General features: G+C 48.4%; 2 protein-coding genes and 1 non-coding gene across 10 annotated transcripts in view; all 3 read left to right on the top strand.

The window, feature by feature from the left end:
• ATG16L1 (autophagy related 16 like 1) overlaps window positions 1-7,469 on the top strand; it is a 39,434-nt gene extending 31,965 nt beyond the window's left edge. For all 6 annotated transcript variants that reach the window (XM_025463480.3, XM_025463481.3, XM_025463482.3 and 3 more), the window contains 6 exons: window positions 1,623-1,743; window positions 2,016-2,121; window positions 4,411-4,560; window positions 4,716-4,763; window positions 5,077-5,178; window positions 5,940-7,469. In XM_025463480.3, the coding sequence (XP_025319265.2) occupies window positions 1,623-1,743; window positions 2,016-2,121; window positions 4,411-4,560; window positions 4,716-4,763; window positions 5,077-5,178; window positions 5,940-6,033 (621 nt within the window). In that variant the 3' untranslated portion in view covers window positions 6,034-7,469. The remainder of the gene's footprint in view (window positions 1-1,622; window positions 1,744-2,015; window positions 2,122-4,410; window positions 4,561-4,715; window positions 4,764-5,076; window positions 5,179-5,939) is intronic.
• On the top strand, window positions 847-1,071 carry LOC112670210 (small Cajal body-specific RNA 6). Its single transcript, XR_003142810.1, has one exon. It is a non-coding gene; the product is annotated as a small Cajal body-specific RNA 6 (non-coding RNA).
• A 500-nt stretch (window positions 7,470-7,969) lies between the features above and the next one.
• The window catches only part of SAG (S-antigen visual arrestin), a 42,664-nt gene continuing 37,150 nt past the window's right edge, over window positions 7,970-13,483 (top strand). For all 3 annotated transcript variants that reach the window (XM_049100966.1, XM_049100967.1, XM_049100968.1), the window contains exons 1-2: window positions 7,970-8,097; window positions 11,854-12,003. The gene's annotated coding sequence lies outside the window, so the exon portion shown is untranslated. The remainder of the gene's footprint in view (window positions 8,098-11,853; window positions 12,004-13,483) is intronic.

Here is a 13,483-nt window from a genome sequence, read left to right on the forward strand (position 1 = left end):
TAAGAAGAAAGTAAACAGTGAACGTACCCAAAACGTTGATGATGGAGTTTTCATTTATTTATTTATTTTTAGATATTTATTTATTCATGAGAGACACAAAGAGATAGGCACAGGGAAAAAGGAAAAACAGGTTCCTGTGGGGAGTGTGATATGGGACTCGGTCCCAGGACCCTGGGATCGTGACCGGAGCTGAAGACAGCTGTTCAACTGCTGAGCCACCCAGGTGTCCCAACGGAGTTCTTTTCTCCACATGTAATTTACATAGCATGAGGTGTACCTTTGCAAGATTGTATGTCTCCCCATGATCCATACAGTTTGGATGATCTATGGTAAGTAGAATCCTTACTCCCAGAATATAGTGAATGTAAACCTCATTGCTGGAGTTTTCTTGATCTTACGAGAAGGATCCGTGGGAGGTTTTTACACAGCCACAGCACAGCTGCCCCTTGTTGGCAGCAATTATATGATGCCGTTCCAGTTTCAGAGAGGTTTAAATGTGGGAGAGTCTTCAAGTCTGTGCCAGCTTCTCCCTTTGAAAGGGAGAAGTACGTGTGGGCCTGAGTCTTCTGCTCCTGTGCTGAAAGGAGAGAGGGAAGCACTAAACATTTAACACGGAACTGCTCCCCTCAGCAGAGAGGGAAGCACTAAACATTTAACACAGAACTGTGAGTTCTCATCTTCGGAAGTCAATGTTGAAACCCGATAAATAAGTTAGCAGTTGCAGTAACTATATTAAAGCTTTTACAGACTTTATTTATTTATTAGTTGGTTAGAAAGAAAACCTCAGTGAATACTTTCTGAGCCTTTGCGATTTTGTACATAGAAACATGTTGACCTGCAGTGAAAAGTCAGTGATGAATACTGAAAGGTCTGATTCCCAGGGTCTCCTCCTTGCACCTTTAGCATCCCACTGGGCTCCAGTAGTGCTGTGGTGGGCAGAAGGGCTGCTGGTGCTGGGAGATGCCCCAGTTCTGTGTTCCTTGGCTAGCACCCCGCAGCTAGCCACGAAAAGGTTTGATTGTTGGGAGTGCTGGTATCTGTGGTTATGGTCTGACATTTCAAGCTGAGACCTCTGATTGAAAAAAACCCCCAGGGGTTTTAATTGTTTATTTAAAGAGTCCTGATGTTTCCTTTTGTAAATTATGCCTGCAGGGAACCTGTCTGTTGTGACTTTAAATAGGGTCTGGACTGGGCACTGGGTAAAATCCACGCTTTTAAAAATTCTGTAATTTGATACAATCCAGATTTACAAAAAAAAAAAAAACTTTTTTTTTTTTTTGCAAGAATAGAATACTACAGACTGGTGGTATCTATAACAGAGCTTATTTCAAAAAGGTCCTCCATCTGCCCATCCCTTTTTTGAGGATAGAGACACATGAAGTTGGCTCTAGTGGTGTTAGATTTTTTTTTTTTTTAATGTTTTTTTTGTCCTGGGAAATTGATGTTCTTCCTCTTGATACCTCACCTCTGGGCGACACCACAAGATAGGCTTTTTGAATGTTTTGCCGAGCTACATATCCTTCTGTCTGAATATTCCTGACCAGATCTCTGGGTGTTTGGAGAAGCTAGCTCTTTCAGCATGGGGGGCCCCCAAGGCTTACCCTGGCTGTGTTCTCTCCTAGCACACGCTCACAGGACACAGCGGCAAAGTGCTGTCTGCCAAATTCCTGCTGGACAATGCCCGTATTGTTTCTGGAAGTCATGACCGGACCCTCAAGCTCTGGGATCTACGCAGCAAAGTCTGTGAGGAAATTCAGTCTCTCTGTCTATATGTACAATTAGACGTTAACCAGGAGGTGTTTGTTTCCACTTGAAAGTCTACATTTAGCGTGATACAGTTTGAATTGCAAGAATAGTGTCATATTCAGAGTGGCGTTGAGGTAGTGACAGCTTTTCTTGTTTGATATTGTGTCCAAATAAGAAGCTCTGGTTACTTAGAGCAAGAGGGAAGCCATGCTGCCTGCACAGCCATGGAGGGGCTTGTGCTTGATGACTAACGTTCGGTTTTCTTTCAGGCATAAAGACGGTGTTTGCAGGATCCAGCTGCAACGATATCGTCTGCACAGAGCAGTGTGTCATGAGTGGCCATTTTGACAAGAAAATTCGTTTCTGGGACATCCGGTATAATACCCCAGAGCTTGGTGGGGGAGGCAGATGAGTGGGTCTTCCCACTCGTGAGGTTTTATTTATGCGGTGTGTTTTTTAAAATCCCTGGAGGTGGCAGAAAGGAGCTCCAGTCCACATTTATCTCAGTAGTTTGGTATTCTTGACCATGAAGTAGGCTGTTGCGTTCAGTGATCACTTACAAGCACACCCGCTACACTTCTTAGGCACTTTGCCAGCTGCTAGGTAAGCAAAAATGAACAGCTAGGTAGTTGGAAATGTCATAGGGAAGGTAGACACATATAGGTCTGCACGGTTCTCAAGTAGAGCCAGGCATCTTTGTTCAAGGACATGAGAGAACACCTGGCAGGATAAGTCTGGAGGAAGTGAGTGGGTGTCCCACGGCAGAAAAGTTACTGATGGGGCAGCCCGGGTGGCTCAGCGGTTTAGCGCCGCCTTCGACCCAGGGCCTAATCCTGGAGACCCAGGATTGAGTTCCACGTCAGGCTCCCTGCATGGAGCCTGCTTCTCCCTCTGCCTGTATCTCTGCCTCTCTCTCTGTGTCTCTCATGAATAAATAAATAAAATCTTTAAAAAAAAAAAAAGAAAGAAAGAAAGAAAAAAAAAGTTACAGACTTTCCAGCCAGGACAGCAGGACAGCCTGGTAGGTTGGGCCATGGGCAGACAGGACTAGCAGCTGCTGGGTAGGGATCAGATGGCCATTTGTAAGTGACTTCCTCCTATAAGCCATCGGGTATTTAACAAAGGACTGTTCTCATGAGTCAGTAGATGGTGCTGGTGGTGGTCAGACGGTGTCCTGGGAGCAGGTTCCTCAAGCAGTAAAGGAGAGATGGAAGGGAACAGATTTGAGGGAACATTTGGCATATGGGGGGTGAGGAAAGGGAGAACTGAAGCCAGGTGGGGAATAATCAATAGATACTGTATTCTGATTAGCATGCAAATTTGTGGTTTCTAAGAGACATTTGGATTAACAATTTTTGAGAGGGGTTGGATGGGGAAAAAAACAAGTCGTCGCAGGGGGACTCTGAAAACATGAGAATGACTCAGATACCCCGTGAAACAGACCACATTTTAGGGAGCCGCCAAGGAAGGTGGCCATAGATGGAAAACTGGAGGGTCCTGTTGATGGGCCACTGTTGGGGAGCAGAGAGTTTGGATGGTGGGCGGAGTCTGGTGGGATAAGGCCCTGGGACAAGGCTGGTGGGTTAGGAGGGAGGTTGCTGCTGGTCAGGGGAATGCGGGGTGGTTGTGGAAGGGTGGGGGCAAGGAGCCTATGCTTACTGATGATACATAGAAAGCCCTGTTGGGAAGCTAGTAGCTCCTGGACAGCACTTCCAAGTTTTATTCATAACCTTTGGTTAGCCTTTTTGAACCAGAAACATGGCATTTTAGTGTTAAACCAGATATTGAAAGTGTCCTGGTCCACCCCCTAATTGGCCAGAAGACGACCCAGGGAAGTGCATTGGCTGGTCTCTAGCCACACGTTCAGCACCGATACGTTCAGCACCAATAAGATAAGCACTCTCAGTTTTGGTTTCATTGAAACCTTACAACAAAATAACTATAGAAGGGTCCACACCTCCTTTGGCTGTACCAACAGGGCCCTGTAAGCTTGCTGTTCATGGGCCTGGGTAGGGATGAGCCTGGAGGACAGTTGGGCAACTGAAAGGAAGAAGGACTTGTTTGGGGCAAGGACTCTGCTCTGGAGTCCAGCTCCACACCTGGAATCACTCAGCTGGATTGGGGGACCCTGGAGCTGAACTTTTAAGGCAGGGAGTCTGTGAGAAGCCACGTTTGTCAGTATACAGTACAGTGTCCCACACCCACCAGAGCAAGCTCATGAGCCCTTGGTCACGTTGACATATTATCATCAGAAGAGTACTAAATGGTTATGAGCCCTGCTTAGTTTGTGCTGATCTGAAGCTCTGATTGGCAGTTACTGTAGCATTCCCCAAACAGGTGAGGAAATTCTTCTCGAATTCAGAATTCTAGTACTTAAACTATTACTATGGAATGTATTGACAAAAATAATAAATTCTTCCCTAATTCAGAGTTCTAGTGCTTAAACTATTACTGTAGAAATGTATCAGCAGAAAAATAGTAAAAGCAGTCCCTAAAGTGATTTTTACAAGGTCGGGAGACAGTCACTGTCCTTGAAAAGTACTGCATTCTAGTCAAATTACCTTTATTTCCCTCTTTTCCCCATGGAGCATGGCAACTGGTCAAAATGGGGAAGTTCTGGCACCTCTGCATTACATCTTCTCAGACTTCACATCGCTTTCACAGATCGGAGAGCATCGTCCGGGAGATGGAGCTGCTGGGGAAGATTACGGCCCTGGACTTAAACCCGGAAAGAACAGAACTCCTCAGCTGCTCCCGTGATGACTTGCTAAAGATCATCGATCTGCGAATAAATGCTGTCAGACAGACGTTTAGGTAACTGAAGACATGCTGGTTTGGGTTTTACTTGAATCTTGCCATTTTTCTGGAGGTTGCATGAACACCAGAGGCCCTGAAAAGCCCTGACCCTGCTCTCTTAAATCCTGTGTGGTGTGAGCTCTTGGGGTAAACAGTGCTGTTGTTTATTTCAGCACACCTGGGTTCAAGTGCGGCTCCGATTGGACCAGAGTTGTGTTTAGGTGAGTTGTGAGCGATGTTCCTCCTGCCCCCTTCCCACCTCCCAACCTGGTGCATCCCAGAGGGCATCTGTACACTGTCTCACCCTAGGGGAGTGTCCAGGAGTGACCTGGAAGCCCATCACCAGGGGTCACTATCACGGTTTCCTACCTGTCTGGTGTCCCTAAGAACTGTTTGAGAGCTGCTAGGGAAGGTGGACTCTCTGGAGAAGGGCACCCCGTTTCCCAGTTCTTGCTTTGCACGGCACTTCTCTCACAGGACACTGAATTGAGGATGGGCAGTTGACACTTTTTCTGGTCTTACTGTGTTCTGCAGCCCTGATGGTGGTTATGTGGCAGCGGGCTCGGCTGAGGGCTCTCTCTACATCTGGAGCGTGCTCTCAGGGAAAGTGGAGAAAGTCCTTTCCAAGCAGCATGGGTAAGGTGAACCCTGTTACCCCCTGAGGTGGTGTGCATGTACTGTGATTTCATCCCAGGGGTCTTGCCCCTTGGGGCACGGACCAGATCAGCCCAATGAGGGCAGCGTGTGTTTGCGTGCTATGCTGTGAGCAGGGTTAGTGGGGAGAGGCTGGGGCTGTTCGTGGGGTACGGCTAGCAGCCACGTTCTGCTTAGTGGGATCACAGGCTACCCCAGTTAGAGCCCTTCGAGTAGTGGCTGCTGGAGAAAGGGAAGCATCCTGTCTCTCTGCTCTCCCTCTTTCCCTCTGCTTCTCCCCTCTGAACTTCTTTTCTTGGGAGACTGATTGTAAACACTGATTTTCATAGACTATTTTTCAGTCCTTCTCTAGGCTCCTTTTTTTTTTTTAGGTTTGTTCTCTCCACCCAAGCTCAAGTGCTAGTTGGGATAGACATGAGCTTTCCTCCAGAACCACCTCTCCCTACTCCCAAGGGCAGTAGCCACTGTCTACTCCTTATTCAGTCCCCTGAGGCTCTTGTTTGAGGATGCCAGCTACCCCCTTAGGGTAGACTTGACACACCTGACTCCTCTCATTCCTAGACTGTTTCCTAAAACACAGTGCAGGGTTCACATCCTGGTGCTCATTAACAGAGGCCTGTCAGTGAGTGGCTGTGATCCTGGCCAGTAAACCAGGTTGGCAAAAGCCTTGCTCCCTGAATTCGAGGGAGCCTGGCATTCAGGTTACTAAGATCTCACAGATGTTTCAACCTCTCTCTTTGAAGCTCGTCCATCAATGCTGTGGCGTGGTCCCCCTCCGGCTCGCACGTTGTCAGTGTGGACAAAGGAAGCAAAGCTGTGCTCTGGTCGGAATATTGATGGCACTTCCTCGAGAGTAGAGCTGAAGCCGGAGAAGCACACCAACTCCCGCAACTCTGTCCTGGCAGGTGGTGTGTTGGGTGTTAGCTTTGACCTCCGGAGAAGAGCTGGAGCCATGTGAGGCAATGGCCTTCCTTTGAACAGGATTTCTGAGGATTTTAGCTGAGGTCTCGAATGGCCTGAAAGAATAACACTGAAAAAAGTCTGGCCCTGCAGTCCCTTAGCAGAGGTTCAGGTTCTTGCCTTGATTTGGGTGGGAAACACTACTGGCTCTGATCTTCCATACCTCAGTGGGGGGAGCACAGGCACCTGCCGGGTTCCTCGCTCGCTGGCAGTGCCAACAACACCCCACGCGTCTGGGTGTCGGTTCTCCCTCCGTGCTTTCTCCCGTCCTTCCAGAGTCAGTCCTGGCCGAATGCATGTCCTATCACTTCGGGGTGGTTTTCCCGGTGAACTCGCTCGAATCATTGGATTAACAGAAACCCAAACAGGATTACCCCTGCCCTCAGTACACAGGGACTGCCCTGATTTCTGAGGAGACGACAGGACTGTGGTCCTCCCTGCTGGTCTGTGTCATTATTACAAAGCTCTTACTCTGATCTCATCTGATTACTGTTGGAATTTCCTTAGATCTCCTAAACCGTTCTTAGAAAGCAGTTGTTCTTCAAAGGTTCGGGCTTCCTTTCTCCCTAACAATGCTTACATACCTATTTCTTGGTCAAGAAATAAGTCTGTGGCTGAAAGAACTTTTCGGATGTAGGAGAGGAAGTGCTGAAACCTTCGGGGGAAGTGCACGTGCTGCAGGAGTGGAGGGTCTTTTGTGGACTTCCAGAAAGTGGGCGGGGTGTGCACCACCTTCTTCCCAGGTGCGCCTCAGTTACAGTCACTGGTAACGAGGGATTGGAGGCCTCGAATGTATTAGCCTGGAGCCAGCAGTTCCGGGTCACTGCCCCTTTGCCAAGCCTATGTGCAATACCCCCTCGGTGCTTTAGTGCGAGAAGCCCATTCCAAGAAGCATGGGGATGTCCTCTTTAGGTTTCAGGAGTTAGGATCAAGGCCAGGGAAAAACTGGCCTGTGGCTTTTTTTTTTTTTTTTTTTACATTTATCTTTGCCATTTTACCTGTGTATATCATTTTAGTTCCTGAGTGACTGAAACACCAATACTTTCATCACTTTTTAATTTGCACTTTATTTTTTTCCTTCCACACTTGTTCTCTGGACAGCTGTGGGCATGAGTGCTGGAGCTGGGTGAGGAGGGGCGCCGTGTCCGTCCTCCCTCTACCCCCAGCCCTCCTCCCCCACTTTCCAGCATGCTGCTCCAAGAGCTCAAGGGGAGGTGGAATTCACAGGCCAGGGCGCATCTTTTATTTATTTAATTATGTTGCCCAACAGAACTTGATTGTAAATAAAAAAGAAATCTGTTATATACTTTTCACACTCTGTCTCTTGGTAGTTATTTTATGCTCTTCTGTCCTTCAGAGAAAAAGCTGTTTCTCTCATTTGTTTTCCTGATACTCATTTTTAAAAACAGCTGCTCTTTTCCTGGGTCTCTCGTCATCATCATTTAAGCCCCCACTCCCACTGCCTGTAAACCTGCATTCCTGTTTCACACCACATGTAAGTCTTAAGCTGGAAAAGGGTCTCGTGCATGTCCGCGTCTGTCCTGTGAGCACCCAGCGAGCACACTGATGAGACTCCTGAGGTTGTTCCATGCTGCAGCCAGGGCAAGCGCCCGCTTCCTCACTGGAGACTCTGTCTGTAGGGTTGATGATGAGCCTACTGGTCTCCTGCTGGTCTCCGGCCTCTAGGCTGAAGGGGCATGAATGACCTCGCAGGCAAGTAATTTGTTCACGAGGACTCCGGTCTCTAGCAAGCAGCCTCCTGCTAGGACGAATCCTGGTCTCTGGGAGTCCACCTGCAGGGCCACTGTCCTGTCCCCAGCCACTGCTGTACCGAAGGGTCCAGCCAACATCGGAGTCCAGATTCTGTGATGATCTGAAGTCTCCAAGGCATCCCACAGTCTCAGGAAGCCAAAGGAGCCCTTTGCAGTCACTTGCAAGGAGGTAAGTTAACAGAGATGTAAGTGTTGCAGTAACCTCCAGTCGGCCCGTTTTCTTTGAACTTGGCAGGAAGCTTGGCTGTTCTCTACTTTGAGCCAAGAGGTTTCAGGCTTGAGATCCATCCACACTGTGAAGCTTTCTTCAGGTCACCTGACCTCCAAGGCTGAGCGGTTTGATGTGTGCACCGCAGTGGAATAGGGCTTCATCCGACTGCCTGTCAGATCATCTGGGACCCTGTCCTCCCCTCCTGCTGCCAAGTTCTGCTGGTGGGGCTGGGCACAGGTGGGCGTAAGACTTCCCCATTTCCCAGCTGAATCCCAGCAGTTGGAGCTGGTATGCTACTTAAGACGTGTTGGCTTTGACCCAGACATTAACCTATCTCAGAAGTTGAGAATTTTAAAATGACTTTAAATGAACTTATATTCCCTAGTTCATTTCCCAAAATAGATAAATCAAGCTCAGTGCCTTATTAAAGCACATAACCCTAGCCTTTGTCCTATAAATCTTGCAAAGCCCCTCTACATCTTTCACATTGTGGCACACAGGAGATTCAGTATGGACACTGGGGTAAGTGGATGAAGATGCTCTCAGCTGGGAGGGACCAGCCCAGATCTGAGTGTACCAAAGTGTGCAGAGCTACCCATGTCTTCACATGGCCTAGCACAACCATGCTCCTAACTGGACATTTTGAAATGTGCACTTGAGACTCCTTACCCGTGTTGGCACCAGGAAAGAGTGTAGCCGTGATGAAACTCCCCGCACAAGACTGCTGGCTGCGAAACCATGAATGGGTTCCTGCAGGGCCTTGGATTGTAATCAGGAGCCTGTGGCTCTCAAATTCTGTGATCTGTGAACTGTATCCCATGTCACAAGTGGTGGGGGGGGTTGATAACCTAGCAAGAAGCTGTTCTAGTGTCCTGACCCCTAGTGGGCGCCACTGCCTCCAATTGGACTGCTTCCCCAGCCACACACCCCCCCCACACACCACACACCACACACACACACCCACCCCCCGCCATGTGAGGCTGACACCAGATGGCCCCAGGCTGGTCACTGATGCCTGATTCCACTACATCTCTCTCATGCCCAAGATAGTGCCCACTCACTAGAAATTGCCAGTTTTCAAACCAATAATAAATTTTGGAAATCTTGAGTAAAGTGAAATATACCCATTTGTATAGATTTTGTAAGAAAATTGAGGAAAAGTGTTACAATCCAGTAAGACTGGTCTCTGATCAGGAAAGTTACTCCTGGGCAGCCCAGGTGGCTCAGCGGTTTGGCGCCACCTTCAGCCCAGGGCCTGATCCTGGAGACCCAGGATCGAGTCCCACATCTGGCTTCCCACGTGGAGCCTGCTTCTCCCTCTGCCTGTGTCTCTGCCTCTCTCTCTCTCTCTCTCTCTCTCTCTCTCATGAATAAATAAAATCTTTAAAAAAAAAAAAAAAAAAAAGGAAAGTTACTCCTTGCTCTCTTTCCCAAAATCTCCAAAGGGGGGCAGGAAGGATGAGGCGGGGGGGGGGGGGGTGCCTGGGTGGCTCAGATGTTCAAGCATCTGCCTTTGGCTCAGGTTATGATCCCAGAATCCTGGATCGAGCCCCTCATTGGACTCCCTGCTCATTGGGGGTGGGGGGAGTGTCTGCTTCTCACTCTCTGCCCCTCCCCTCACTGATGCTCTCTCACTCTCAAAATCTTTTAAAAAGGAAAAATTAACTGCTTCACCTCCACAAAATTTGATTTTCAGTACCTCAGGGAGCTCTGGCTTTCATAGCACAGCCCTACTGGTTTCCATCTGTACCTCCCAACCCGTCCCTGCCTGCCTCCCAGATACTTTTTCCATCCTCTTTGTGCTCCCTCCAAGCTGTGCTCCTCAGACACTCCCACTCTCCGTGAGTTTTCCATGGGGCTACACAGTCCTTGTCTAACCCTAACTGACAGGCATAGTGAACTACATCCACATCAGTGGATCCAGAATCTGAGGAGGCAGAGGGAACACTGGTGTGTAAGGAGCCCTGGTGCCTGTACCCACCACTTAACAACTCTGTATTTGGGAGTTTTTTGTTTTGTTTTTTCTTGTAAATATTTTATTTATTCATGAGAGAGGCAGAGACAGAGGGAGAAGAAGGCTCCCTGTAGGGAGCTGGGTGTGGGACTCGATCCCAGGACCCTAGGATCACAACCTGAGCCAAAGACACCCTCAACCACTGAGCCACCCAGGTGCCCCAGCTGGAGTATTTGACAACAAACTTGAAGCATGTCATTTTCCACAGAAATCAGCATGCTGCCCAAACAAGGACACCTTGCCAGAGTTACACCTCATAGAATTGACAAGAACTTTGTCATCAACTATCCAGTCCATATTCAAATTGTCCTGATTGTTTCAATAATGGGTTTTTTATGATGAGCTTGTTTGGATCAGGATCCAGTTAGCTTTTGCTGCATAATGAACTACCTTAAAATGTAATGGCTTGAATCAACCATTATTTCTCACAAGTCTGAGTGGGCTGGGCTGGCCCGGTTGGGGATGAATGGTAGAGGGTGGCCTCATGCATGCCTGGCAGGCAGCTAGGAGAACAAGGATGATGCAGCAAGAATGCACGCGTCAATGTGCCAGTACTTGTCACTCTGCCTGGGTCGCCTTTGTCACATCCTATTGGCTAGAGCAGATGGCACAGGCAACCTTGCCTGAGTGTGGGGCGCCACCCAGCAGCATGGGGGCAGGAAAAGGAACCAATTGGAGCTGTTGTGGCAATTGTCCACAGTAAGAGGCTACTATGTTCTGTTCTCAGGTCTTTTTTATTCTAGAGCAATATCTATTGCTGACTTCGTTTTATGCCCCACTTTGGATTTGGTTGACTTTCCCCATAGAAGCAGTGTGTGTGTGTGTGTCCTGTGTGGGAGCAGTAGCCCTGCACGATGCCAAGTGCCAGCCTCCTGTGGAGTGGAGAGCAGGTGAATTGGGGCTCTGGGCTTCATTTTCCTGGAGAAATATACTTTAAGAAACAGTATAGGCAGTTATGCTTGTGAGCCAGGCCGGGCAGCATACAGGCTGGATGTGCCCTGGTTTCTTTTTAGGAAGTCCGCAGTGCTGCTGCTCCCTCAAGTACGCGCCCAGATGGTTCTGAGGACCTGTAAGTCAAGTCTCAAGACCCCCTCTGTGGTGCTCTGCAGAATGGGCACTCAGTCAAGTCTTTATTTAGTAGGATTGAATCAGCAAAAAGCAAACCAGACAGCTCCAAAATGTTGCTTCATAACCAGCCCAAGAGGCAAATGAAGGGGAGAGAGGAAGAGTAGTTAAAACCTAAGAAGAAACCACAGAGGAAGCAGAAGTGTTGTTGCGTAGAAACTGTCCTGTGTGCGTATGTGTAGCTTTCGGGTCACAGTATAAAAAGTGTATTTCTTTTTTACCGTTTTCAAGTGTGTTGAAAATCACATAAAACTAACCATTTTATTTATTTATTTATTTATTTATTTATTTATTTATTTATTTAGAGATTTTATTCATGAGAGAGAGAGAGACAGGCAGAGAGAGAAGCAGGCTCCATGCAAGGAACCCGATGCGGGACTCAATCCTGGGACTCCAGGATCATGCCCAGGGCCAAAGGCAGGTGATAAACCTCTAAGCCACCCAGGGATCCCAAAACTAAACCATTTTAAAGTTCTATTCACAGTGTTAAGCCACTACCGCTGTCTAATTCCAACAAAAAAAGGCATTTTTGCACCTGCATCAGTGTCCATTTTTTCAAACTTTTTTATCTATAGCAAGCAATTGATCTACCTGAAGAAAAGCAGAGGCCCTTGTCTTAGCTCAGGCTGCTATAACAGAACAGCACAGACCCAGCAGCTCAGACAACAGATAATTCTTTCTCCCTCTTCTGGAGGCTGGAAGTCTGAGGTCAAGGCGCCAACAAGGTAGGTTCCATCCCAGGGCCTTGAGGCCTTACCTCGAGGTCACTGCTGTGTACTGCATGCTTCACCTGACTTGCTGCTTGTGCACCTGCAGAGTAGAGAGTGTCTCTCACAGGGACACTAATCCTAGCAGATCAAGGCCCCGCCCTCGTGGCCTCATCCAACCCTGATCACCTCCCAGCACCCCATCACACTGGGGGCTTAGGGCTTCTGTGTGTAGCTTGGCATGGGGGAGGATGAGGGGGGTGCACAAACATCCAATCCATAACAGTACCCCCTCTGAGAGGCCTCTCCCTAAGCGTGCACAGCTTCAGGAGTATGCTGCTCAGTTTGTGGTCGGCCACAAAATCTTGTGTCAAAGCAGTTTCATGACCACTGGAAGGCCCCTCAGGGTTGGGACCCATGTGGCATGACGAAGCATCCACAGCACATGTCAGCCTCCGGTCGGAGGGGATGAGGGGAAGTGTTGCTCAGGATCTTCCTGCCCCCACTCTACAGGGCTCTCCTTTTAAAGGACTCAGCTGCACATATGATGCCTCTCCGCAGCCCTGCAAGACAACACAGGTCGCAGGCTCCCCTTGTACGGAGGAGGAAGAGGAAATAGCAGTGAGGCCTGCTATTTCCCCCAAGGCCATCAGTGGGACAAAACCCCGGACTCCAGCCTGGGGCTGTTTGTACAACATGCCCCCTTTACACAGAAACCTGGAGCACCAAGTGCCCTTCTCAGCACAATGCCTCAAGATAGACAATCGAAATCTGCCTAGGGGTGGGACCCCAGGGTGGCAAGAGGGTGGCGATGTCTGTGAGGAATGAGCACCTGTGTCCTAATCACGGATGAGTCACCTGTGGAAGAGACAAGATTAAGTTGCAGCAATAGAGGGAAACAGAAGGGAAGCTGAATCCTTCCTAACAAAGAATTTTCTCACATGTCACACTATTTCAAAGAAAAGGTAGTAATGATTTCCCCATCCCTGGAAGCATTCAACAACTTGTGGTAGATGTAGAGGAGAGCCAAGCAAAAGATGGAATGTGGACTACATTCTTTTTATTTTTTATTTACTTTTTTTTTTTTTCTTAAGTAGGCTCCACGCACAGCATGGAGTCCAATACAGCAGGTTGAACTCACAACCCTGAGATCAGGACCCGAGCTGAGATCAGGAGTCAGTCTCTTAACCGATGGAGCCACCCAGGCACCCCTGGACTGCATTCTTTTTCAAGGTGTCTGCCCAACTTGGGAACCCACAGGATTCCATTTAGGATTTCAGATACTACATGCCAGCCCAACCTATAGCAGCCCTCTCTATTCTGTAGGCCAATTGACCAAGAGGTCCATGTTGGAATTAAGGTGGCCTTTAAAAAGCTCTGATTCCCTGGCACCTTCATAAATAGAGTTGCCCTAGTGTTCTCGGGCACTCTCAGCTTCAGTGAAACCAAAGCAATGGGGGGACACAAAGTTTTCATTTTATAGTTGATGTTAGCAGGG

This window comes from Canis lupus, chromosome 25, assembly GCF_003254725.2.
Source record: "Canis lupus dingo isolate Sandy chromosome 25, ASM325472v2, whole genome shotgun sequence".
NCBI lineage: Eukaryota > Metazoa > Chordata > Mammalia > Carnivora > Canidae > Canis > Canis lupus.